We start from the raw sequence: 27671 nt of genomic DNA on the forward strand, positions 1-27671 counted from the left end.
GCAGCGGTGGCGTAGAGGTAGAAAACCCGCCTCGCGTGCAAGAGGTCCGTGGTTCGAATCCCGGTGCCGGCAATTTTCCACCGGATTAAAAAAAAAACAATCCGCGTGTTGATAAAATTCCACAAACAGGCCTGGAGTGTGGCCTGATCCCGGTGACCAGAACTGGTAACGCAGTCCCTCACCAGAGCAGGATTGGCCACCCTGGTGCAGTACTTGGCCACAACCTCCTATATGAACAGAACAATCAAACCCCGGCCCTCAGTCCCCAGCAGCTGCGCAGCAACTGACCACGGCGGTGGTCAGACCTGCGACGCAAAAGAGGGTGCTAAGAATCACTGGCTCCGGACAGGCCGCCATTGGAATATGAACCTGGCAACGTTTAACGCTAGAACGTTATCTAGTGAGGCGAGTCTAGCGGTGCTATTGGAGGAATTCGAGGGCAGCAAATGGGATATAGTAGGGCTCAGTGAAGTTAGTAGGCCAAAAGAAGCATATACAGTGCTAAAAAGCGGGCACGTCCTGTGCTACCGGGGCTTAGCGGAGAGAAGAGAACTAGGAGTCGTATTCCTGATTAATAAGAATATAGCTGGCAACATACAGGAAATCTATAGCATTAACGAGGGTGGCAGGTCTTGTTGTGAAACTTAATAAGAGGTACAAAATGAAGATTGTACAGGCCTACGCCCCTACATCCAGTCACGATGACCAGGAAGTCGAAAGCTTCTATGAAGACGTGGAATCAGCGATAGGGAGAGTGAAAACTAAATACACTATACTAATGGGCGACTTTAATGCTAAGGTAGGCAAGAAGCAGGGCTGGAGACAAGGCAGTGGGGGAATATGGCATAGGCACTAGGAATAGCAGGGGAGAGTTATTAGTAGAGTTTGCGGAACAGAATAATATGAGGATAATGAATACCTTCTTCCACAAGCGGGATAGCCGAAAGTGGACGTGGAGGAGCCCGAACGGCGAGTCTAGAAATGAAATAGACCTCATACTCTGCGCTAACCCTGGCATCATACAAGATGTGGACGTGCTCGGCAAGGTGCACTGCAGTGACCACAGAATGGTAAGAACTCGAATAACCTAGACCTGAGGAGGGAACGAAAGAAACTGGTACATAAGAAGCCGAATAATGAGTTAGCGGTAAGAGGGAAAATAGAGGAATTCCAGATCAAGCTACAGAACAGGTATTCGGCTTTAACACAGGAAGAGGACCTTAGTGTTGAAGCAATGAACGACAATCTTGTGGGCATCATTAAAGAGTATGCAATAGAAGTCGGTGGTACCTCCGTTAGACAGGATGCGAATAAGCTATCGCAGGAGACGAAAGATCTGATCAAGAAACGCCAATGTATGAAAGCATCTAACCCTACAGCTAGAATAGAACTGGCAGAAATTTCGAAGTTAATCAACAAGCGTAAGACAGCTGACATAAGGAAGTATAATATGGATAGAATTGAACATGCTCTCAGGAACGGAGGAAGCCTAAAAACAGTGAAGAAGAAACTAGGAATTGGCAAGAATCAGATGCATGCGTTAAGAGACAAAGCCGGCAATATCATTACTAATATGGAGGAGATAATTCAAGTGCCTGAGGAATTCTATAGAGATTTATACAGTACCAGTGGCACCCACGACGATAATAGAAGAGAAAATAGTCTAGACGAATTCGAAATCCGAAAGGTAACGCCGGAAGAACTAAAGAAAGCCTTGGGAGATATGCAAAGGGGGAAGGCAGCTGGGGAGGATCAGGTAACAGAAGATTTGTTGAAGGATGGTGGACAGATTGTTCTAGAGAAACTGGCTTCAGAAATAGGTACGTTTCTTTTGCAAAAGTGGAGCACCGTACATTCTCAGCAGTCGCTGGCCATAGCATAAAGCTTTCTGCCCCGAACGGCATGTGTTCATAGGCCGCATTTCTTAAAGGGATAGTGAACAAAAAATTTGTCGCCGAGATTTCTGTCTGCAGTGATAGCTGTCGCATCGAGAGCGACCAAAACAACACTCTTTCTGAGGAGAAGTGAGGGAAAATTAATTATTTTAGTGAATATATCTCCAAATTACAGCACCTACCGGACTCCACCGAAAGCTCCGGCAAAACTGGATATCGCGTCAGGCTTGCCCTCCTCGAGGCCCATGCGCTCGATCCGTCCACATTGTGAGCGCGCGAAGGGGTGAGTTCACGTTTGCAGCGACGCGCTTTCTTTGTTCGACCACCCTATTCGCACCGCTTCCGCGCGTGATCTGTTCGAAAACGTCGTCTTTCATCTCGTGGTATTGTGGATTGACGTGTGGAGCAGCTGTATCAACGCCGCAGAATGCTGAGGGTCTCCTGCGCGCAAGGATGCCGAAATGGTATTGTCGGGGAAGACACACCGCGCCACTTTTTCTGAAAGATGAGAAGCTGCGCAAAATGTGGGCTCCAGATGCGCAACCATCGCGCCCAACGTGGATGCCGTCGACAACGGCAGGCAGCGGTAGTCTCTATCTCCCGTGCCTCTCATGAATGCTTCTCCCGTAAACCGCTGGCTTGTTCACGCTGTAGTTTTTGCGCACAGGTGCCGTTTGACCGTAACTTGTTGTTTGTACGACGTTCTGAGGCAGATGTTTGGCCAATTCTGCCAGAATGAATCGAAATCCGCAACGTCTGAAGCGACGGCTGACGAAAAAAACAAAATTCGGCGACATGAGACTGGTGGCGCCGTCTCGTTTGCACCAAGGGAAGGATAAGCTTTATTTAAGGCCAACTCTAAGGCCCAGTAAAGTAGAGCGCCTGCCCCGCTAAGGCTCGTTCTTCATCCTCCGAGTCCGAGTGAATCCAAGTACTCCAGGACGGAGGGGAAGGGTAAGGAAAATGAGGAGAGGTAATGGCAGTGTTACATGAGTACAGAATGTGTTCTGCACCTGCCCTTATCTCCGGACAGTTGGGGCAGTGAGCTGTGCTACGCCAACCGAAGTTGTAGAGCATTAGTGGCGTGAGAAGAGTGTTCGTTTGAACTTTACGAAGGACATGTGCTTGTTCCGTGTTGAGTGAGGAGTGAGGTTGTGGCAAAATAGTGCGGTTTTCCTTGATGTTCTTGTAGTGTTCAGCTATTTGCGCTTTGTACGTGGCAGCGTCTTCCACTGTCGTTGGACTTGGCCAGGGAATCGAGGGCCCCCGGAGGTTAATTTCGCGGGCACGTTGATGAACCAACTCACTTCCCTCGATCCCAGCAGGACCAGGCACCTAACGCAGGGTGATTGTAATGTTCGGTTTGCGGTTACAGGATTCTGCTAAGATGTCATGTAGGTGTGTTTCCAACAGTCGTTGTTTTATGTTGGGAATGGCTTTGCTGGAGTCGGTATAAAGGTTGATGTTACTGGAGTGGTGCTTATTGAGTAGAGAGGCTTCTTGTATGGCATATATTATCGCGTGAGTCTCCAGAGTGGCTATGTTGGGAGGGTTGGAAAATGGCCCAGCTGTTTGGATGATCGGTGCTGTCTGTCCAGGTGTATATATTGCATACGCGTATGATCCCATGTCAGAGCGTGTGGCGTCCGTGTATGTCGTGATGCATTTCCTGTCTATATGGTGATATCTTGCTTGCGCTTGACGTCGACCGTCATGTAGGTGTGGCGTCATATTTTTCGGTATGTTTGGAAATGCAATGTTGCATGGTAGCGGAGGGCTTTGGTTAACTGGTGTCAACTGGATAGGGGCGATCCCTGCTCGTTTCAAGATGTCGCATCCTTGCTCCGTACAAGACAATCGCGCTACTTGTCTGACTCGGTGTTGTTGTGTTAGTTCTGCGAAAGTGTGAAAGAGGCCCGTTTGTTGAAGGCGATCATTTGAGGTATATATCGGTAGGCCCAGGGCAGCCTTGTGGAGGTTGTTGAGTGAAGATTCGAGTTTTCGAGTTTGTGTTTGTGTCAGTGTTAGGAATGGGGCGGTGTTCAGAAGCCCACTATACACGAGCGCAGTCACGAGCTGTCTTGTTTGTTCTTCTCTCAGTCCGTGTTTCTTGCTAATGATCCTTCTCATTAGGTGCGTGAGGTTTCGGCAGTCTTTTCGATATTGTATAACGTTAGAATTACCATTGTTGTGGTGATTTATGATAAATCCGAGTATTCGGCACGATGTAACCTTTGGTATCTGCTTGCCTAATAAGGTGAGTTGTATCAGGGCGTTTGTTTTCTTTTGGTAATGTGTTCGATTCATGAGGAGAAGTTCCGACTTTTCTGCCGAAGGTTCGAGTCCGGCTTTATGTAAGTGGTTAACTATGGTCTCGACGCCTTTCTGGGGGGTCTTTTCGACGTTCCCTGGAGATCCGCTTTCGCACCATAGGGTAATATCGTCGGCGTAGAAAGTGTGCTGAAGGTTAGAGATTGTGGATAGCTGCCTTGATAGCGCTGTCGTGCAAAGATTAAAGAGGGTGGGCGATATAATCGATCCTTGAGGTGTTCCACGGGAAATATTGATGGGGGAGGAAAGATACTGCGCTGCCTTGAAGCGTGCTGTCCTGCCTTTGAGGAAACTGCATATGTAATTGTACATGTTGGCGCCGCACCCAGTGTCGTGAACCGATTTGAGTACATGATCATGCGTGACATTATCGAATGCCTTTTTTATATCTATTGCCAGGAGGGCTTGGGTCTGTGCTGTCTTTGGCTACAGAAGCGTGTTCTGTAGTATGAGAAATAAGTCGTGTGTGGAAATGTTCTTGCGATAGCCTATGAGCTGGTCCGGAAAATGTTTCGTGTTATCCAAATGTTCTTCTAGTCTGTTCAGTGCAAGCCGTTCTATTGTTTTGCCCGTACATGATGTTAAAAGGATATGGGTCTGAGGTTGCAAAGCGTGGCTTTTTTCCCTGGTTTTGGGATCATGGTAATGTGTGATGTTCTCCATTCGTCTGGGAGGGTGCCCGTGTTCCGATGCTCATTTATCTGCGAGAGAAGCGTTTCTTTATCTTCGTCGGGCAGATTACGCAGAAGAGTATATGTGATGCCGTCAGGACCCGGCGCCGTCGCCCTATTGTTTTGCAACAATGCTATGTTCAGTTCTGCCATAGTGAAGTCGCCACCGATGTTGTCGTTTGGGGGGCCCGTATAGTCTGTGTACAGCGACTGATGTGCCGCAGGTATGTAAAGGGTCCGAAGTTCAATAAATGTTTTGGTTATACCTTGTGTACTGGCGTGTTTCTCTATGGTAGGGATCACTTGTTTCTTTGTGCCGAGCAGGGCACGCAAAAGATGCCACGTGTGTTTTTTGTCTAACGTATTCGGGATGCAATCGCAAATATGGTTCCATTCTGTCTGTTCGAGCGTCCGGGCATGATTGATCGCTTGAATAGTTATATCATCTACATTTTCACGAAGCTGATTGTTATGCGGTTGCTGGGATAAGACTCTCAATAGTTTTTTGCGTTTTTTTCCAGACGCGTGTGAGGTGCGGGTCGGGCCGGTCTGCCGGCGCTGGAGTTGTGTGCGTGTCTGTAACTGCTGTCTTAGTTTCTATGAGGCCTTTAGCCCACGTGTCCCAGTCATGCCCTGTGTCAGTGTTATTCTGCCTCAGTTTCCGGAATTTGTCCCAATTTGTGAAGGTGACTGTAGCGCGGCGCTTTCGAGGCGTCATGTGTATAATGATGTTTAGTATGTCGTGGTCGCTAGTTAGGTTTTCATGGGTGTTCTCCCAGCTCATAGCATATTCACCTTTGTGCAACGCGAGGTCCGGTGTAGTAGGAACTTGATTTTGCGCCCCTGCGCGAGTTGTTACCCCCGGAGTGTTGAGAACTGTGTACTGAAACTTGTTTATGTTGTCTTCCAGCAACCTGCCCGTTTTCGTGTTCGCCTTGTATCCCCATGATGTGTTGGGCGCATTGAAGTCTCCCATGATGTAAATGTCATGAGTCTTCTCATCTTTTTTAGCGTGCTTGGAGGTTGTACATGGAGTTTGGTGTATTGTAGACGTTGTACAGCTTGGCAGGTCGTTATGAGTTGTCCGGGTATATTGTTGTTATTAAGACATACTTTGCTAAATAGTCTGGTGCTATTTCCGTGTAGTGTTTAATGCTATGTTTTACATACGTCAAAATTAATGGTAGGTCGTATTCATTGTGCGCTGAATGCACCAAGGGAAGGAGTGCGCGGCTGCGATGAAACAACCGGAGTGGGGCGCATTAGCTTGCGCAAATGTGTTGAGGTGCACGCTACCTGCTCACCACTTGGGTTCCTTATTGGTGGCAATACTGCAGTCTGTGTCGAAAAAATCGGCCTCAGATTATGCTTCTTGGTAATGCAATTGTTGAGGGCAGCTGCTGTCTTATTTCAACCGCAGGCGACCGCATACGCAACACGCAGTGCCGAACGGAGGCGGCTGTGCGTTTAGCGATCCTAACTGGCGCTTCGGCAATCGAACACTGTTCGATCTCTCGAGGTGAACACGTGTACATGCAATGCACAGTGTAAACACTTACCACGTTGCTGGTCCAGACTTCCTCGGCACCGCGCCGGGCGACTGCTGCGGCGGGTTGTCTTCAATTTCGCTTGACGACGCGGACGGATCGTAGGCATACGCCTTCATCGTTCGTGATCGTTCAGTAGGCCGCTCATCCAAGTCGGAGTCATAACAAGGTCGATCCAAATAGGTCGCGAAGCTTCGGGCGAAAAGCGGTTCAGTACAGATTGTCACCGACATCAGCATGGGGGGTTATGGGAGCAGCGATTGAAGCGCGACTATGTTTGGAGGGAACAAACATTGGGAAAGAAAAACGCGTTTTTAATTCAAACGAGACACAGTTAGATTCATTCAACGAAAATAAAATTCCTAGACAATTTTATACATTCTTGACGAGTTAAGAAAATACAAGTTTAATTTTATTATTATTAATAAATGCATTTCTTTTAAGCGCCCATCGCTACAGGGGGCGTTGACGCCACTATCACTCGCAATGCAACGCACGTCTTGAAATGGGCAGAAAGGCGCACTCGTATCACCTGTTGAAATACGCCCCCCTCACAGTTTGTGCTTTCTTGCTTGTCAAAGTTTGTCTGAATTTGGTGACGTGGGTAGCTTCATTGCTTCTTAATCTGTTCAGTCAAATGTAGTGAGCTACGACCGCCAGATAATTGTGTAGTTGTTTTCGTGCGACCGCGCTGGCCGACGGGCTTGGCATCCGACAACAGGATCAGCATTCTACACCTAAAGCTTTCATCCGCCTCCAAAGAAAGTATGTTCTGTGCAGGGATGCGATTTCGACAACTGTGCGGCTGGCCTTTTCCTGCATCGCTTTCCACGCTGAAAGCTCGAAACGCCCATCCAGTCGAATGGCAGGGCATTCGAATATATAGCTCCAAAGGAAGAACAACAAAACAAATTTCGCGCCTTCGAAAACAAAATGACGTCACTTCTGCTTTTAACGGACATGGCGTCACATTATTTTTTCTTCCGCCGGAAGTGTTCCCACCACATACAGATGGCGCTAAGCCCCATGGACCGCCGATGGACCGCCATGTTTTGAACGTATGGGCTCCTATGGAAGCTTCGCTACCAGGTACATTTACCTTGGTCATAATCTCCGCTCATGCTATCAGGAACTTTGCATTTTGCACTGCGCAACGCGAGGAAAACAAAACTACGTTCGCCCCGCGGTTGCTTACGGTAGGTGTGACGTCAGATCCGCCGGCTTGTTGTCGGGAGCGCTTTGCAAGTGACGCGGTGGCCGCTCATAGAGTGTCAAAAATAAAGCCATCCGCCTAAAAGTAAGCCGAACACTGACTGTATATTACAGCAATCGTGTCTTAGGAATGCAATTGTGGGGCTTTCTCTGTATTCTTCAATTTTTATTTTGTATCCCTTTAACGAACCATTTTATTTTCTAACTTCGTCATTGTATCGACGTGCATCGCAGCTCGGACGCGGCTGCGTCGCTGTTATCGCCAGCATCACCGCTCTTTGCTGCGCACAAAAAAATAACGCGAAATGAAAGACAGCGCAGCAAATGACCAGCAGCTGTTCATCACTGCAAGGCCGCAGTCACTCGTTCATACGGCTAACAGTGACGTAACGAAATGCGAAGAGAAAAAGTCGTTAACAACGCGCAAAAGAACTTGCTGTGGCCTTACCATGAAACGGCGACGAAGCAGGCACTGACAGAAAACACAATAACGATCCTCAGGTGCATTTTACAGTAAGAGCCCCGGGGCGCGGCCTGACAAGACTTCGCACGTGTGGGACCGTGCCCAGTGGTCGTGCCACCTGTCAAGCTGCTAGTAGCGGCCACAGACGCATTTTTCTTGATGGGCTCTGCCACCTAGCGGAATCGGCGAAGCTGCATAGCTCAGCCGCGAGACGGCTCGAGTGCCCACTCTTGTCGTTTACTGTGTCACTTCTATGGCGGCTGCGTGCCCAGACACCTCTCGAGCCCAACAAATTTAGACGTCGCTGGCTGCCGCCGGAGCGACCCGGCGTTCCTGAGCTCTACACAACGCCGACTTGCACAGTACGTGATGATCGCAACTGTCGTTTCTCTCGTTTAATGCGGGTTGTGGATTTTGTCGTCAATTACTGGGTAAATAAATAACGCGTTGTTTTGCGGGAAAACGAAGGAATAGGCTTCGAGGAACCCTTGATAAACATTGAAGGACCACGGGTGGAAATGATGCGCCACGACTTGCGTACGTACACTTGAGCTGTTGTGCAAGTCCGTTGCAAACAACACTTACAGCGCGTACATATATAGGGACCAAAATAACGATGAATACAAGCACTATAGGTGTCCATTGCGCTTAATGCGGCTGTATCCTGCTTTTTGAAAAAACCACTATCTTCATCGAATTTCCGCAGGTCAGCTTTCGTACATCCTATATATTAAGTCCATGCATCCAAATGAATGCACTATAGACTTATTATTGGAGCAGCAGCGACCGCTGAAGATGACTCAGTGCGCCGTCAATTGCATTTAGAGATAAAGTACTTGTTTTGAGGTCGCACATGCGCTCTCGTTCATCATAAGGTGGCGGTCATTGTTTGTTTGAATTTTGAATGCGTACTCATGTCGGTTGTATACTTTGGCGGGGGGGGGGGGGGGGGCACTTTTTCCTTGGTGTCTCGGTAATAAGCGTGTTACTTCAGAGCAGCACTTGTCTTCGTCGTCTCTTTTGGTCCCTGTCAATGTACGCGCTGTTAATGATGTTTGCAATGGTGTACCAACAAGCCCGAACCCAAACCCTGCTTCAGTGTAAGTCCACGTAGTTTCCTTTAAGCTGCTGGTACGGAACACGTACACCACAGCTGTCAGCCCCAATGTTTTTCTTACTGAATCACACGTGACCCGCCAGCAGATGGCGCCGAACCAAAAACAAAAAGAAGAGACCTTAGCGCTGGAGTCACGTATACATATGGCAGCCACGATTTAACGCCATCCTCCCAGCGCTAACATTGCCTTAAGAACACAGCCTCCGAGATTGCCTAGATATCTTCGTAGCAGCAATGAGCTTTGGGTTTTGATTACGGGGCGTGCCCGAACTTTGATAGACTTGACGTGGTTCTCGGGACTCGGAAGTACTTAACACAAAAATAGCCCAAATATAGCCATGTAGCCAAACAGGAATTTTTGACCCCTACCCGCATAAATTGTAGCAAGATTGGGTGTCAATAGCCCAATCTGGCAACCCTGTCTGATTCCAGCACTGCGCTTTTAGGGCCTCCTCCGCCATTTCACGAACTTTCCGACGGAGTCGTGCTCCTATAGCATGAACAAAGCCTGGGAATCCTCTAGAAATTTCTAGCGTTTTCGGCCTTTACCAGAGCGACTCCTCTGTCGGCATACGGTCGGGCTGTCGCACTCCTCCTCCTAGCTCTGCTCGGCGTGTGTAGAGGCCTAAGAGGGTGTTTCGGCGCACCTTCTCCTTCCTCTCTCTTTTTCGAATGATTTGCAGAAAATTCTAGTCGTCGCTAATGGTGTTGGCTGTCTGTGGCGCATGCGCTACTGCCTCCGCTGGAGCTGTCCCACCGTCGAGGCTTGGGCGATACGCGGTGCGCGCTTTGATTACACGTACTCTTGTGATCTATCGCAACCATTCGAAAGGGTTTCCCATACAAGTTCATGGGTGTACCCTTCCATGCAAATCTACGGTGGACGCATCACGTAACTTATATTAAACGCAGCGTATCATAATTAATTGGTATGTTGAATGAGCATCGCACGCTGTTACCTTCAAACTTAAGCATCAGTACTACTTTTCTACTATTTATTGTAGATTCCACTATTGTCTACTTATTTGGCGCGTCACTTCTAAAGCTAACAAGAAACTCTATTCCGAACGCAGAAAAAGTGTGTTCGTGTTATTCATAACATATCGATGTACGAACATACCTCTGAATACTTTCACCAGGACGGCATTTTGAGCGTGATTAGTCTATAGAAACAAAAGTTATCCGAGAGAGCATATTTAGAATTCATAAGTAATCGTGATAACTTTTTCTCTTTTTTTTCTATATACACTAATACCACATCTAACTACATCTTAAGAGCTAGGAACATTACTAATGTAAAAACCTGAACAAACTACGCCAATCAGCTTTCACAGTGGTAGATTCCTAATTTACTTAATGATGAGCATGCGTTATTTGATATCATGCAAGATTGCTCAACCATTTCATTATTCAGAAAAATTGAAACTGTACTTTCTCGACAATTGACACCTGTTTTTCTAATTGATTTTCCTGCTTATCGACTAATATGCAATTTCATGCGTTGCAAGACTTTTTGTTTGCATTTGGCTTTGAGCTTTTTGTATCTTTTTGTACCTACTTTATTTCTTCATTTGCATTATTCATACTTACTGTACTGCATTGATATTGTGTATGTGTAATTGTGTCATTCGTATATATACATATATGTATAAGTGTGTATATATGTGTATATTATGTGTATATATGTATACATATTTTTCGCACTGTTGTCTGTTGTGCTCGTGGCACCAGGAGCCTAGTCAGGCGTGCATAGTCTCGCCTTTTGCTCCGGCGCCATGAAAAGCTTATATTGTCAAAATCGTAATAAGATTCAAACGTCAAGTTTATAAAGCAATTCATCATGAGCATGTTGTTGGACTCATTGCGAGCGCTTTCCTCATGGCCTTCAAAATATTTTGGGCAACACGTGGAACCACGCGAATAATATACTCGGACAACGCTACTACATTTAAGAAAGCCACACGCGAGGTAGCTTCCATGCATGTGTTGTTGAACAAAGACGAAGTCAGACTGCATAGCTCTACACACGGCATAACTTGGAAAGTCATTGTAGAGAGAACTCCTTGGTGGTTGTCTTTTGAAAGCTGTTAGCTTGGATTGTGAAGATTTGCCTTCGCAAGTCATTGGTCTGTTTACCCACAACAAATGAGCACTTTGCTGGCTTAAACGTCAATTCCAGACCCACAACTTTCAGTTACTTTCTTCTAAAGTGCCAAACATTCTATTCCTGTCTCATTTTTGTTAGGCAGCCGTCTCCTGTCAAATTGTAGAACAACGGAGAGAAAATCGAAATCAACGGAGAGAAAAGGATATTGAGCTCCTCGGCTTGTGGGTCCACATGCAGCGAATAATGAAACGACTATGGAAGCGGTGGCTTCGTGAATATCTCCTTATACTTCGAAGCGTTCACTTGAGGAAGACATAAAAGATTTATAGCACAAGTAAATGTGACGTTGTGATTGTACACGAGGACAATGCTCTCAGAATGTTTTGGAAAACTGGTGTAGTTAGCGACTTGATCGTAATAAATATGGCATCGTTCCTGCATAAAAAGTTAAATTACCGATTTGCTTACAGCTGGTTCCACCTGTGCAGAAACAGAACCCTTTAGATTGCGCCACCGCGAGTCCTGGAGAGTATTAAATATTACATGAAATGGACGACGACTGGGACGTTAAGTGCAAGCGGCGCGCTCGTGTTCAGGCACTGCTTGACTAATTTCAACAATGGGCACTGACGCGTTGCTATTGTTCTCCGGGTAAAAAAACTATCCCTTTGAGACCTTCTACTGCGATGACACGCTTGGTTTTCAGAAAGTCTCGTCATTTGAATGGCGTACGTCAGAAAGGTTTGTTTATTATTGATCCTTCTAGTTTTCTGACTGTGTTAGCTGATTTTATCCATCACACCAATCATCTAACTAGCCTGTGTAGTGTTCTAGGTTTGTACTGTGCGCTTTATCGTTAAAGAAAATATGGACCAAGAAGAACAGAATAAAAGTGTGGTGCTGCCCTAGTCGCCGCCCGTAGTACTTCATCAGGTCCTCTTGTGTTACAATTTTTTCATAGTTTTCTGTACAGTTAATAATGCGACTAGCATTCGTAGGGTGCATCACGCACTTTTCAGGAGCAGACTGAATGTCTGTCCGTCCGTCACTCTCTCTAACTGTTTTCCCGCCAACTTTGGTCACTGGCGACATTCATCGTGGGATGGTTTCTAGGGCAATTTTTATGAGAAATTTGTAACTCAGTTCTATTTATTAGAAAGTGTGTTTCTTTATTTTTTTTATTGTTGTTGTGAATGCTCTACTGCGTAATAATGCTGTAACGCCCGGTCTGGTAAAATACATAAATTAGAAGTGCCTGTGCTGACTGCTAGAATTAGAACGAAACTCAAAAAAATTTTGGTACATTTTGCACTACTGATGTCAATGGCATATTGTTTTCCATCATTGCTTGCAATAATTTGTGCAAAATTATAAATATGTGTTTTAATGTATCCTGAGCTTTCTTCCAATCTTACGGAAAAGACGCCCGTATGAGGCAGCGCCAGTAAATCGACTTTTTCGGCGTTTATGAGCAGGCTTGTGCTGTAAAACATGTAATGAAAATTATGCACCAACAAATGCATAATTCGCACTTCCAAAGGTTGTTTGAGTAAATGAAAACGGCTATCAACAGTATGCCCTTGGTGTTATTCGTCCAAAATGCACCACACTAGTTTTAAGGCTTAGTTTTACTTATGTAACGCATATGTTACAAGTAGTCAACATAAAGCAACTGCTTTATATTGACTGGCAAACCCATTTTCATGGGCGAACTCTCATTTCGCGCATTCGCTTAGGTACTCAAGCCTCATCGACGACGAACTCAAGCGAACGCCAGCGCAGCATGCCTTTCAAGCACTGTGGAACAACAACATCTACCACTACGGCATGCTGCACATTTTGGACTCACTGAAGAGGCTCACATACAAGAATCAACTACGGCTCATCAAGGTCAGTTGATGTCAGGCCTTTCTTTGAATCCAGACTGTTATTGTTGCAACGTGTAACCCTCGTTAAAGCTGTCTGTCTCCCACATGCGCGCTCTGCTGCTCCCTCGAACGAACTCGTTCTTCCTCACAACATCAATCGACTGGAACCATCCGTCTACCGACACTGTGCACCGCTGTACTCCTGATCATGTGAGCATACTCTACTCCCGATCATGTGAAGATACATAGAAGAAATGACCCACTGTTTGTACAAGCCTAGCTTTTTCGCAATACCTCGTGACAGGAACATTTCAGCCATATAAGAAGTTACGAGCATGACAACTGGAGGACGACATGCAACTGACCACGAAACGACCACTGCACTTTCTTTGGGTGTGTTTACAGAAACGCAAAGAAAGCGAATAGACTCGACACTTGACCTTTCGCTGCCTTACTGATGGCAAGCGCTAGGCATCTCTAGCTGAGCAAATATTGTCACGTGGTGGTGACGTTAAGAACACAGTATCAATACTGTGATAGACAAAACTAACTTTTATTGGGCGAACCTGTGCCCACAAAACAGGCTACACTTATAGCACAACGATAGCGGCGAACACGGTCGGCGATCGTCGAAAATCTGCCCAGCGGGTTAAGCGCGTCGGCTTTTATACAGCAGTCATCGAACGTTCCAGACTAATCGTTGGGACCCGCATGCCTTCTACAAAGTTATACACCATTTGCGTCAAGCGATGAAATCAGATAACACAAGGTTCGGCGACAACGGACAGCGGATAGAAGCATCGATAACTTTCCAGAAAGTTCGGATACATCCAAGCGCGTCCCGCGCTGTGCGATAACATTTGTTAGGCGGCTAAACGTGGTCGCCCGATAAAGATAAGTACACGTGTCATTACCCCCCTCTTAAAAAGGATCGACCCGATGCTGCAAACAAACGAAAGTAACAAATAAGCACTCGTAGCAATGAAAACAACAAAATAAGGGAAGTTCGTTAGCGTCCGTAAAACTGTTTAAGACGCACCACGTGGACCACTTCAGGTCGTGCGCGGCGCCGCTGTGAATGCGAGATGCCGTCTGGCACGACCTCATAGTCCAGTGCGCCAATACGTCGAATGACCTTGTAAGGTCCGAAATAGCGGCGCAATAGTTTCTCACTCAGTCCTCGTCGGCGTATCGGGGTCCATACCTAAACACGGTCGCCGGGCTGGTACTCGACGAAGCGTCGTCGGAGGTTGTAGTGTCGGCTGTCCGTACGCTGCTGGTTTTTGATCCGTAGGCGGGCGAGTTGTCGGGCTTCTTCGGCGCGCTGGAGATAGCTAGCGACGTCAACATACTCTTCGTCAGTTACGTGCGGCAGCATGGCGTCAAGCGTCGTCGTCGGGTTCCTGCCGTAAACCAGCTTAAACGGCGTGATCTGTGTTGTTTCCTGCACCGCCGTGTTGTACGCAAAGGTTACGTACGGCAGGACGGCCTCCCACGTCTTGTGGTCGACGTCGACGTACATTGCTAGCATGTCGGCGAGGGTCTTGTTCAGGCGCTCCGTGAGACCATTCGTCTGCGGATGGTAGGCAGTTGTCCTCCTGTGGCTTGTCTGGCTGTACTGCAGAATGGCTTGGGTGAGCTCTGCTGTAAAAGCCGTTCCTCTGTCGGTGATAAGGACTTCTGGAGCACCATGTCGCAACAGGATGTTCTCGACGAAAAATTTAGCCACTTCGGCTGCGCTGCCCTTCGGTAGAGCTTTAGTTTCAGCGAAGCGGGTGAGATAGTCCGTCGCCACGACAATCCACTTATTTCCGGAAGCTGATGTCGGACACGGTCCCAACAAGTCCATCCCGATCTGCTGAAAAGGTCGGTAAGGAGGCTGGATCGGCTGTAGTAATCCCGCTGGTCTTGTCGGTGGTGTCTTGCGTCGCTGACAGTCGCGGCATGTCTTGACGTAACGGGCGACATCGGCGGTTAGGCGCGGCCAGTAATACTTTTCCTGTATTCTCGACAGCGTCCGGGAGAATCCGAGGTGCCCAGCGGTTGGATCGTCATGTAGGGCGTGCAGTATTTCTGGACGCAGCGCTGACGGTACAACAAGAAGGTAGCTGGCGCGGACTGGCGAGAAGTTCTTCACGAGCAGGTTGTTTTGAAGCGTGAACGAAGATAATCCACGCTTAAATGCCCTTGGGATAACGTCGGTGTGCCCTTCCAAATTCTCGACTAGGGCTTTTAGCTCCGAGTCTCCTCGTTGCTGTTCGGCGAAGTCTTCCGCGCTTATTATTCCGAGGAAGGCATCGTCATCCTCGTCATCTTGCGGCGGCGGGTCAATGGGGGCGCGGGATAGGCAATCGGCATCTGAGTGTTTTCGTCCGGACTTCTAGGTTACAGTGATGTCGTATTCTTGTAGCCTGAGGCTCCACCGTGCCAGCCGTCCTGAAGGGTCTTTTAGGTTAGCTAGCCAACACAACGCGTGATGATCGCTGACCACCTTGAATGGCCTGCCATATAGGTAAGGGCGAAATTTCGCTGCAAGAAGAACGTCTGCAAGAAGCCGCTTCGGAACAGGTCCCACGTCGTTAAGGTGGCTTCCCGATTCTCGAACCAGGTCCTGGCGGCGTCTTCCAGTGCGAAATAGACATGCCGCAGCTTGTCGTCGCTGTCCCAACTGTTAAACGTAGCGACCCTCTCATACGTCTCAAGCCAGGTTTCCGGGTCCTCGATTGTTGAGCCGCGGAACGTCGGAGGTTCCCTGGGCTGCTGCAGCACGATGGGGGACGCTGGGGCTGCCATTGGGGTTGCCTTGGCCACAATCTTCTTGGTCTTCTCAGTCCGCGCTCCGGGGGCAGCTGTAGAAGACGGCGGCTTGCTCGATGCTCCGGGACTGCGTTGGTGTTCTCTTTGCGGTCCGGGCTTGGATCACGGCTTGTCGGGGGCGTCCGGTACATGAACGAAAAGCACCTCCACCAGATGTCACGTGGTGGTGACGTTAAGAACACAGTAGCAATACTGTGATAGACAAAACTAACTTTTATTGGGCGAACCTGTGCCCACAAAACAGGCTACACTTATAGAACAACGATAGCGGCGAGCACGGTCGGCGATCGTCGAAAATCTGCCCAGCGGGTCAAGCGCGTCGGCTTTTATACAGCAGTCATCGAACGTTCCAGACTAATCGTTGGGACCCGGATGCCTTCTACAAACTTCTACACCATTCGCGTCAAGCGATGAAATCAGATAACACAAGGTTCGGCGACAACGGCCAGCGGATAGAAGCATCGATAACTTTCCAGAAAGTTCGGATACATCCAAGCGCGTCCCGCGCTGTGCGATAACATTTGTTAGGCGGCTAAACGTGGTCGCCCGATAAAGATAAGTACACGTGTCAATATCGAGTGGGGCGAATGCGACCCAGCAGAGCGGCATTGTGTCTCGTGCTCCGCGGGCGACTGCGTGCTTTCTGTGGCCGCGCGTGGCGTGCGTCCTATCTTGAAACCAATCTGCAGACGTCGGTGCGTTTTGTGTTTTGACCGCGAGTGGGCGCGGTCGTCGAGTGCCCATGTTCGCCTGTGCGCGGAGAGAGGGGTCAACACAGCGCGCCACTACGTCCTCGTCGGCGGCAGTTCGCCTGTTTTCACCTCCCGCGCTCCTCTCAACACCACCTAGACTTTCCGCGGGTCCTGCGCACTCCTTCGTACTTTCCCGGCGCACGATCCTCTTCTGAAAAAGTAAAGGAGGTTCAACGTGCCAACACCACGAATTCATAATGAGTCACGCCGTAGTTTGAGACTCCCGAAAAATTTGTACTACGAGATCTTCTTTAACTTGCACCTAAATCTAAGTAAACGGGCGTATGGCACGGAGGATTCCTTGCCTAAACGCTATACCACAAGTCGCAACAGTACCTATCGCCGATTACACTCGCGGGCCACATACACTCGATCGTAAAATATTGTGCAAATCTGACGCACTGTGGGAATCGACGTTATGCGAAGTATATTGCAGACAGCTGGCTAAGCAACATCATTTGCTGTTCCACAAAGCGCTACTAAGCTGGCCAATGTATTTGTGCAAATCAACTATTTGTTCTGTGACACCCAAATACAGTAAATCATAATTAGCTCGTAAGTGCGTGTCTCTGCACCAAGACGACGACCACGGTAACGGCGATTGTATGATTTCTAAGATCGATTAAATTCAATTGAGCAAGCGGCTTGGAGGTGGTGCGAGATGTGTAAGAAATGCAGAAACTGAATCTTCGCTGGTGGCAGCAGGTAATGTCACTGAGCAGAACAAACGGATGGCTTCACGGTGATACTGCAACAGAATATGAAGCAAGTGTTCTTTATAGCCATTCACACGAGTACTGCGGACCTCTGCTTGCATTGGCTGAGCCGTGACCATGCTGCCATAGTGTAATTCGCTGCAGCGTTATAGTACCTAAACACTATGTGCACCAGGCAAAACAAATTGCGATGTTTGATGAAGCGACCTTGTAACACGAAAGAGGGCCGTCAAAGAACAACACGAGCTTTGTTGCGACTCGGGCTAGCGTTTAGAGTCCGTGATCCTCCATGCCATAGGGATGAGTACGTCCGGGAGTACGAGTGAAAGAGAAGGGTCTTATTTTAGATTACTTACCTATTGAAACAAGTAGCCACGTTCTAGTCAGGACAGACCTGTCTGCAAACGTCAGGATGCACATCTCTACAGACGGCAAGACACACATGCCTTCAGACGTCAGAACTCCTCCCTGCACCAAAGTCTCGTTTTATGACGCTGTTGCGTAGATCCCTACACAAAGGATTTCGATTACCTTGCTGCGTCAATTGGAGGGCGCGTACAGTTCACCGAACTCCACCTGTGATATCAAACCTTCGAAACAAGGACGAGGCAGTCTGGAAACATATTTCGTTCTTGCCCCTTCCACTTAAGTTGTCCACTGGGTTCCTGGCTCTTCGTAATGGTAATCATGTCATTGTCAAGAGATTGCTCGTCGCACTCTTTACCGCTTCCACGGGGGGCGGCGGATGTTGTCGATTCTAAGTGAAGTTCTTCGCGCGTCACAGTTGGTGTTCGGCCCCGTCACCAGGCATGCGGACGCTGCTAAAGGGGCTGCCTCGGGGGTAGCACGCACATTGCGCGCTGGCGATTTAGAACGGAACAGACTCATCCGCCGTGGTAAGGCCTAACCTGAGGGCAACCAGCTGTCAGGTCGCCCAAGCGTCAGTGCCCAGTCGCCACCTTGGGTATTGATCTAGAAATATTGGCCGATGACAATAACACACCGCAGCTTTGAGTCCCAGCTTTCGTTTCATCGTGGCCTTCTGCCGCGAACACAGAAGCACACACACGAGCACAGGGCACACTGAAGCAGCGTGCTCGCGCCGAGAGCCTTCGGGTCTAGCGAAAAAAGTCAGCACACCTCCCCTGTCTGATAACTATACACAAAATCAGACATCAAATTACTGAACCTTTGCTGAAGCCCACAATTTTGAGATAAGACCAGATTTCACAAATTTCTCGCAGCATCTGATACCGGACAGTCATCCGCAGTGAGAACGCAGCACATGGCGCGCACGTGCCTGAAATACGCTTAAATCCACCACGCTTCGCATGACCTAATAATTTGGGGCGAACATATTGTGCCTCCAAAGGTCGCGCTGCACGGGACCGAAGGTAAGATACAGCAGAAGCCTCTAGATAAATGATAACACAAATATACGCACCAGAAACGCCATGAACACGTTGTTCGTACTCCACAGCCGTTATTAACGCAAGTACCAGTGCCACTGAGAGTCACATTTGCTTCATAGATGTATTATCAGAGTCGCTTTCAGTTTACAGTCAAAAGTCATAAGTGCAACTAGAACACTAAATTTTTCTTTCTCGTGTCCATAAAGAACGCACTCTAAAGAAATAGCAAAAATCTTGCATAAATTACTCGCTTAGAAATGTAGCAAGATTCGCGCCTTTTTCTAGATGCTTCACGCACTAAACAAAACTCAAAATGTAGCTGTCTACTAAATACCCGTGCGAGACACGCGTCAGTGCTTTGCTTCTTCAATTGAGTCGGCGCAAGAAACGCCTTCAAGGAACGGTACAAACACGTTCTAAAATTCTACTCCAAACAACGCATTTTACAGCGAAAGAAAGATCTCGCGAATATTTCCGAAAATAAACCACTTAAAGCTACTAACAAATAACCTAGACTTGACAGTGCAAGCGTACGTAAAAGAAAAAAGAACCCTACATACTTAAGAAGAACGAAAGACATATGGAGAAAACAAACTTTTGAAAATATATGCGCATACAAATAATCAATTTTCGAATGTTATCTGCCTTGAAAACAACTAAACAGTGCTGAAAACTACCTTATCGTCACGTGCACTAGTCTCCGTGAAGTCAAAATGTTCTAGCGAACACTAAAGTAATGAAACAAACAAATGTTATCGCAACACTTGTATCATCCTTTTCCATGTCAAATAGCTTACGGTTGCGGCATATTTTTAAGCCGTACTCGAGGTGGGCGCAGTCTGAAAGCTCGTCTTTTCAACCAGGGAATACAGAGGGCACGCCGGCCATTCCCCTCGCTGCAGACCCCCGCAAATTTACACACTGGCAACATGCTTTCGGGGAATCGTGCGGCGACTTCACTACCGCGTATGACCATTCGCGTCGCGTTAACGCCTTGCTCACTTGTGTCAAACCTAGAGCATCTCGAAAAGAACCCACTGTACCGTTCGCTTCAAGCAGAGCCACGACACACCAGCTGGCTAGGCCAGGAAAAAGAACCCGGCCGTTTATTGCGCTTCGTTTTATAGATGCGGCTGCAGCGAGTGAAATGGAAAAGGGACGCTGGCTTGTTATCGGGCCGCTTGCATGATAGCCACACCCGAAACATCTTTTCCTGTCCGAAGAAACCAGATCTGACAATGCACTAAGAAACTTGCCGAAAATTGGCATCGCGTGTCAGCCGTGTAGGTTTTGTGCGTAGTCGGGTTGAACTGCGTGGAACTGCTGCAATGTTTGTTCCAGCAGCCGCACCTGATGCTGCGAGCTGACTGCTTGTTGCATGTCCGGCACATGGCTGATATTCACTACACTCTTAATCTGGATCCACATAAGATCCACTTAGTAGCTGGAACTTTTTTTCAAAAACGTTCCACCTATATATTTGGAACCACGTTCCAGATACATTAAAAAGTAGAGGGAACAATGCACCACTTACTTTTACTTACTAATTATGTGCATCATCGTTCCACGTAAGAGTACATGGAATCCTGTTCCAAATAAAAGGGTTCTTTCAGTTACTGGAACGTTGATCCGCATAATATAGTCATGGCTATATCCGGTGCACCGTTCCAGGTATCTTCAGACCTGGTTTTTGTATAGAACGGTGTTCTAATAGACAGGAAACTGTCTATGGGTTCCCACTTCTGCAATATTTCTGATTTCCCCTGTCAGTACAAACTGAGCTCATATGCCAAGCTGGCTGATGCATTTGTCAAAAGGAAACCACCAGCATTATTTTGACAGCCCAGCCTTGGCATGTGGCCTGCGGTGATACCAACTATTGTAAAGTAGAAATTTTGGCAGCAGTCTGGTCCCTGGCAGTTCCCAACACTTGCCTATTAGAGCACAGTTCTACATAAAAGTGGGTTTGAGGTACCTTGAATGGCACAGTGGAAACTTTGGCTTCGCCTGCCGGATCCTGTTCTGGCCTTTAGCTGCATGTAAAAGAAACAAGGTGCCTAAATTAAGATAGCTATGAAACAAGTTATGCCACTGCTTTTCAAAATCAGTAAGCTTTATTGAGTGACAGTATTGCATACACTTAGGACATCTTCATCTCAAACTTCATAGAAAATGACTAGTCAACAAGGCACAAATACCAAAAAAGAAGAGAGACCAGGGTTTACGTGGCATTCACACGCATGCCCCTACATTAAAAAAGTGGGTAATAAAAATCGCTGGAGACATAAGTGCACCACATGCAAATAAACTTGCACGTCGGCTGTAGAAAAAAGAAACATTAAGCAGGGACTATAAAATATGCTGGCTTACCACAGGGAATAACATATCTCAAATGCGCAAGTACCTGTCGCATCCGCTTTCCAAAAGAATTCAGTACTCTAATATTATACGCAAAAGGCATAAAACAATGGGCTTGCACAGTTAAATTATGACAAGACCAATGAAGAATGAAGTGGATGAGTTATTAAAGGGAAAAGACAGTGCAAGCCAAAATAAACAATGGAACATTTGCACACGAAAACTTGGCAGAAGCACGTGGCAAACAACAAAAACATGAACACTAGAAACAATACAGTTGGCAGATCACAGATGTACGTATAATACAAAGCTAATCGTGTCCAAAGCACTTTATAAGCACCCGGAAAAGTCTTCCACTCGAGGACGGTTACTTGCCCCAGCATTATGTAGTTTGGGATAACTCATCCCAAACATTGCCATGAAAGCTAGTGTAAATGTTTATAAAATTTTATGCACCAAATCGTGGGAAGCCTGTTACACATTTTAAAGATTCAACAAGGCAAGAGCCAAATATAAAGGTCAGAATTTCTGAAAACAAGTGAGAAATTTTTAGATAAACAAACAGCTCAGCTCTGAAAAATACAAGTGATATATCTTAAAGAAAAAAACAGAAAAAAACAAGCCCGCCTTGAAACATACAGCCAGCGCTTTGCCCTGGTGATAAAAAGTCATACGAGAAGGCACGACTTCAGAGTTTTGCAGTTGACATGCCACTTCTACCTTCCAAACATTTAGCACGTGAATATTAGGCCGGACCCTTCAGATTTTTCAACATAGACTACTTTGAATGACACCAAGCCACTCTCAAATGGCTCTGCCTTCACAACTGTCTGCACAAGTCCCAAAAACTCTCCAAAACAGTATGGGCAGAACCGGTTTAAATTAAAATGTACAGTCAACAGGAGGATGACTGCTTCTCAGGTGATTATGCAGGTGGTAAAGCCACGGAGTTTTCCTTGCAGGCAATTTTGAAATTGCCATTTTCTTTGCCACGTTGCCAGTTGCCACGTTCTTGTGCCTTTAAAGAAAAGAGAAGCAGCAAATTTTAACTACACAATGGCTTTAAATTGTGGCGTTAGTCATAATAGCCTTTTCATAAAACTAATAATTTATTTCACTATGATTTCTTGGGGCTTCCATTCATTCAACCCTGCAAAAGGTGCCAATGTGCACAAAGATTCTACGAGCATGCAGCAGCGACAATTGCTTAGTGTGAATGGAATCGCTGCTTCATTTATGGAAAAAGCGTTATGCTTTTCCCGTTGAATGACCTGAACATCAATTGGCTTTTCCTGCCTCGAGGTATCTTTAGTTACCAACCAAACAATATATTATTCTTTGCGAACTTATTACTTAATGCACCTTCCCACTAGAAATAAATGTCCTCTTTACTCCATTATGTTTTTTCTGGTGCTGTAATTATGCTCGACATAACAAAAAGGCAAGACCCTGTCTATAGAGTTTTTCATGTTCCCTGTACTGTGAAGACAATACCTTCAGCTGCAAGTTGATTTACTGTTAAAAGAAAGTCCTGCAGAAATTCTGTTTGTCTCAGTGGTTTATTATCGTTTGGCTGGCCTACTTCAGAAAATTGAGTTCGTTTGTGAACGCTCCGAAGGTGGGAAGTTTGCAAACATGATATAGGAGATTGTCAGCTTTGCACAGGCTCCTCGCTTCATTCCCAATGGGTTAGCCGTCTCCACATCATCGCAGTAGACTAGTAGCCCGAGTGCATTCCTTTTCTCTTTGAACAGTGCATGACTGCGAAATCTCATGCCATTATTAAAATCTCTGACGCATTCATCACTACATGAGATTGGACGCAAGAGGTACTGGGCTGCTTCTGGGTGCATCAGGTTTGTCAAAAGTTGCCGCAGTGGTACGTAATACGCTTTAAAACCATTGGTAAGTATTTTTTCACCACAAGGCCTCACACAAACGTTGTTATGTTCATACAAAAGTTTTTTCCCTTTGTCATTTTGAGCTGTGAAAAATCTAGATCCAACTCTTTCCTGAGAAACATATCTGACGTGCATTAAACACCAGCGTCGACAACAGTTTTGTACACCTGTGCTTCCGTTCAAGCATCTGTCACAAGTCTGAAAATCATGCTTCATCACTTAAAGAAGGGAGCTGGCACTCATACTCAAGGTCAGCACTCAGATGCTCTGGGTTTAATGATGCACAACCAGCCTTCACCACGGGTAACCTAGCAATTCTTAAAGAGACTGCGTGGTTCTCATCGCAGTGCTTCTTGTATCGTGCAAGGGCACCGAATGTTACAGTGCAGGTGAAACAGGTTTACCACTTAATTCCAGGGCAAGATTCACTCATATGGTTGGCAAAGCGGCTAAGTACTTAGTTGAAGATCTACAGCGCTGGCACATATGAGTAAACTTTACCGGCAGGTTTGAAGGAGGGGTGGAGCTGACACATGAAGTTGAGGCTGGGACATTCGAGGTGCTGGCACCAAAGCAGAAGGCGAGAGGTCACTTATTACAGCGGGTCGGGTTGAATATGAGCCGGTCACCGACATGGTGCGCTGCAGATTGGACGACGTTGAAGGGGATGGTGTTGGGGCTGAGGCTTCAGCTGAAGTCTGGGGCTCAAGCTCGGCCGCTGCCATTGGCTGTACTGCTGCAGCAAACATTTTTCCTCTCGCCAGGGGAGGAACAGCTCCAAGACAACCCAGGTGCACTATTTTACGTCCTAAACAATTAGCGAAGATCATGATAACTTGAAAGATTTCAAGCTTATTCTGCAGGTATTTAAAGCAGTGTTCAGCACGCCTGCTGTGTTGTGGCACTAGGGCATATCTTTTTTTGCCAAAAACTTCATATTGTATTTCTGGTAATTCTTCTTTTCCAATGTAAATTAAAAGTTTGTCCTAAATAGTATAACCTGTTTTATGTTTATAAGCCATAAACATTGTCCTTCATAATTCAAAGTACCCACCAAAACGGTCATTTGCCCACACTTACACTGAATAAATGAGGTCTCCTTAACGCAGTCAAAACGTTCATTTAATATTCTAATAGGCAATGCTCCGAGCTTTGTTTCGTGATTTACGATTTACGATCATTCAGTACAGGTGGTTCAAACCAACAAAAAAATTGGAGATGAGCCTTTTTACGAAAAAAAAGATACATCCACTGCGGAAGCCCTGGTAAGGTTTCATTGCTTAACACTTAGCGACATAAAAATATTTGAACATACTTTAGGCTCACCTGTCAATGCTCCATGCGTGACTGGTGAATGTCCGCATTATATGCACCACCCAAGCGGCAATCGTTCGTGGCTTAGAAGTTCCACAGCGCGGCGGAACCCGTCGCACTCGTCACAACAACCCCTCGGTATGCCCGAGATGCCTTCAACCACAGTGGATGCCACAGCCATGACGTGAAGGGTTCGTGCAGAGACTGGAAATAATGTTTTTATTTTTATTTCGTATACAGAAACTAAAATATTTCTCACAAGCTATCCAAGTGGATACAGCCATATTCGGTTTCTGCATAGGTTATCGGGGTACAGAGAACGCAGCTATGTTTGCAGTATATTGAGCTTGAGGGCACCCAGAAGTGGCATAATTTTTGTGGGCACATCATGATGTAAGAACTTAATCAGCACGTGCGCGGTGTAGGCAATTGTTCTGTCGTGCTTCCAGAACTGACGTCCACGGCATAGAATTGGAAGCACAATTTCTGAATACCAGGCCAGGCATGTGTTCCTCCCTTTCTTCCCTCCACGGATGAAATGTTCTTTTTAAATAATATAAGCTGCCGAAAATGGTCATAATATAAAGCGATAGCAGCGTGAGCCCACGATACTGCAAATACAACCACTGTCCCTTCCATTTCTCTACGTCATGGAGCAGGCTAAGGGTAGCGTAAACATAACATCTGAAAAGGCCGACGGCACTGGAAGAAGCATGAAACAGCTACGTAATGTACACAGTCAAACCTAGGCAGTGCGACTGCCAACGCCTTGAAGCATCGTTAGCAGTTATGCGGAATGGCATTTTACTTGCGCGCTCTCCTTGGTGCATTACGCGTGCGCAAGGGGCAAGGACGAAGATCTCCGGGACGAAGATCCCGGTTTCGCGAGCACTGTAGATCCATGGTAACTAGCAGAATAAAACAACAGCGAGAGTGACCCACATGTTTTAAAAAATACCGATAAGTCTAAGGACGCAAGCTCCTACAAACTTGCTTGGAAGTTGCTAAGCGTGTGAGCGCGAGGAGATCGCGAGCCGCAAACACGCGGCCGCACGGTGCGAAGATTCACAACCGCTGTCAGCTAAAGCGACCGTCAATATTCTACTAAGCAACATACCGTAAGGGGGCATACAGATTAGTGGGAAACTAACACGCGAACCAGCAACGTGGTCGGAGTCTGGTGTCGAGGTATTCTGGTGTCGAGGCTGTCTTTTGCGAAGTGTACTGTGGTAACACCAGATATGGTATAGGCGCTATTTACAGGCCTCGTGGGTCTGATGTTGGCATCCTCAAAAACTTAAGAAAGTATATAGACACACAAGTCAGGCTTGGGGACAACATAATCCTATCAGGCGATTTCAACCTGCCCGAGGTGGATTGGTCAACATTCACAGCCCGAAGCCGAAATGATAATGACTGTGAAATACTAATAGATATGGCCTTCGCGTTCGACTTACTGCAAGTAGTTCAAAATTACACCAGGATTCAGGGTAACTCCAAATCCATACTCAACTTGTTTTTGGTAAGTGGTTCACTTACAGCCGAAACTTCATGTGAGGTAATATCTGGTATCTCGGACCATCCTGCAGTATTGCTAGAACTGATTGGTGCAGCAAATAAACGTTATAACCCAACCTCTAGCTTCCCTAACTTTTCACGAGCAGATGATGTCTCTTTCATTGACATGCTTTCCTTTAATTTAGATATTTTCTCATCCTATTCTGGAGATATAAACAGTCTTTGGCATCAATTCAAACTAATTGTAAAAGAATGCATCGATAAATATGTTCCACGTATTATAAAGAAGTCGAAGCGCAAGAACGCCTGGATCTCTCGGGACTCATTGCGGTTACAAAGGCAATTCAAGAGGCTAAAGAAAAAATAAAAATCTACAAACTCTTCCTATACTGCGCAGAAAATAGCGGATATTACATTACAGCTAAAAACACAAGTACGAACTGACAAACAGCGGTATTTCGGAGAGTCCTTACCTAATTTTATACGCACGTCCCCCGAGCAATTCTGGCGGCACACACGCCGGACTTCTAGCGATTGTGATGTCTTTGATATCGAAGGTTTACAAGTAGATGACGCAAAAAAAATCTCAGATGCCTTCAATGAGCAATTTAAGAGCATTTTCACTCTTGATAATGATATTTTACCACACTTCGACGCAAATTTCCCACCCATACCAGATGTTCTAATTAGTGAAGCTGGAATTTTGAATATGCTCTTAAAACTCGATGTGAAGAAGTATCCAGGGCCAGATGACATACCAAACGTTTTTTTTTAAGAGATACGCAGAATGGGTCTCAAAATACTTGTGTGTTCTGTTCTCTAGATCACTATCTGAGGGGCAAATTCTGGACGACTGGGGAATCGCCAGAGTAAAACCTGTCCATAAGAATGGGAGGAAAGACTGCATAAAGAACTATCGTCCGATTTCCTTAACCTATAGTGCATGTAAACTTAGAAAATATTATACATAACCACATAACGCAGTTTCTTGACAAACATCATATTTTAACAAAGTATCAACATGGATTTCGACAAGGTTATTCTACGTGTACCCTGCTAGCAGAAACTATACATGACTTTGCACTTTCAATTAATAACGGAAAACCAACCAATTTAATTTTTATGGACATTAAAAAAGCTTTTGGTAAAGTCTCTTATAAGAAGTTATTGCACAAACTAGGGACAATATTAAATAACCAGCAACTTTTAAACTGGATTGCCGCATACATTAACAATCGAAAACAGTTTGTTGTCTTTAATGTAGAAACTTCGGAAATTCTTAGTGTGGACTCAGGCGTTCTGCAGGGATCTGTGCTTGGGCCCCTTCTTTTTCTTTTGTTTATTAATGATATTGTCTGTAACATTCCTGTCAAAGTACGATTGTGTGCCGATGACTGCGTGATTTACGCTGAAGTGAACAGTACAGCTGACCAAATTCGTTTAAATGATGCCCTCAACAAAATTGTTCAATGGTGTGATATGTGGCAAATGTGTATAAACTATGAAAAAACAGTGTTCATGAGAGTTACTCACAGAAAAAGACCATTAACCTTTGTGTATTCTATCAACAGCAGTGTCCTTCACGAAGTACCTCATTACAAATACCTGAGCCTTTGGATAACAAGTAACTTAGACTGGACTAAACGCATTGATTATGTCGTAAGAAATGCAA

The 27671-nt window shown here is 46.3% G+C and overlaps 1 protein-coding gene across 1 annotated transcript in view; it reads left to right on the forward strand.

The window, feature by feature from the left end:
- LOC135898230 (uncharacterized) overlaps nucleotides 1-27671 on the forward strand; it is a 516585-nt gene that overhangs the window by 132892 nt on the left and 356022 nt on the right. Inside the window, exon 5 of the mRNA XM_070539355.1 lies at nucleotides 13080-13233. Within this exon, the coding sequence (XP_070395456.1) occupies nucleotides 13080-13233 (154 nt within the window). The remainder of the gene's footprint in view (nucleotides 1-13079; nucleotides 13234-27671) is intronic.

The sequence above is a fragment of the Dermacentor albipictus genome, chromosome 5 (genome assembly GCF_038994185.2).
Source record: "Dermacentor albipictus isolate Rhodes 1998 colony chromosome 5, USDA_Dalb.pri_finalv2, whole genome shotgun sequence".
Lineage (NCBI taxonomy): Eukaryota > Metazoa > Arthropoda > Arachnida > Ixodida > Ixodidae > Dermacentor > Dermacentor albipictus.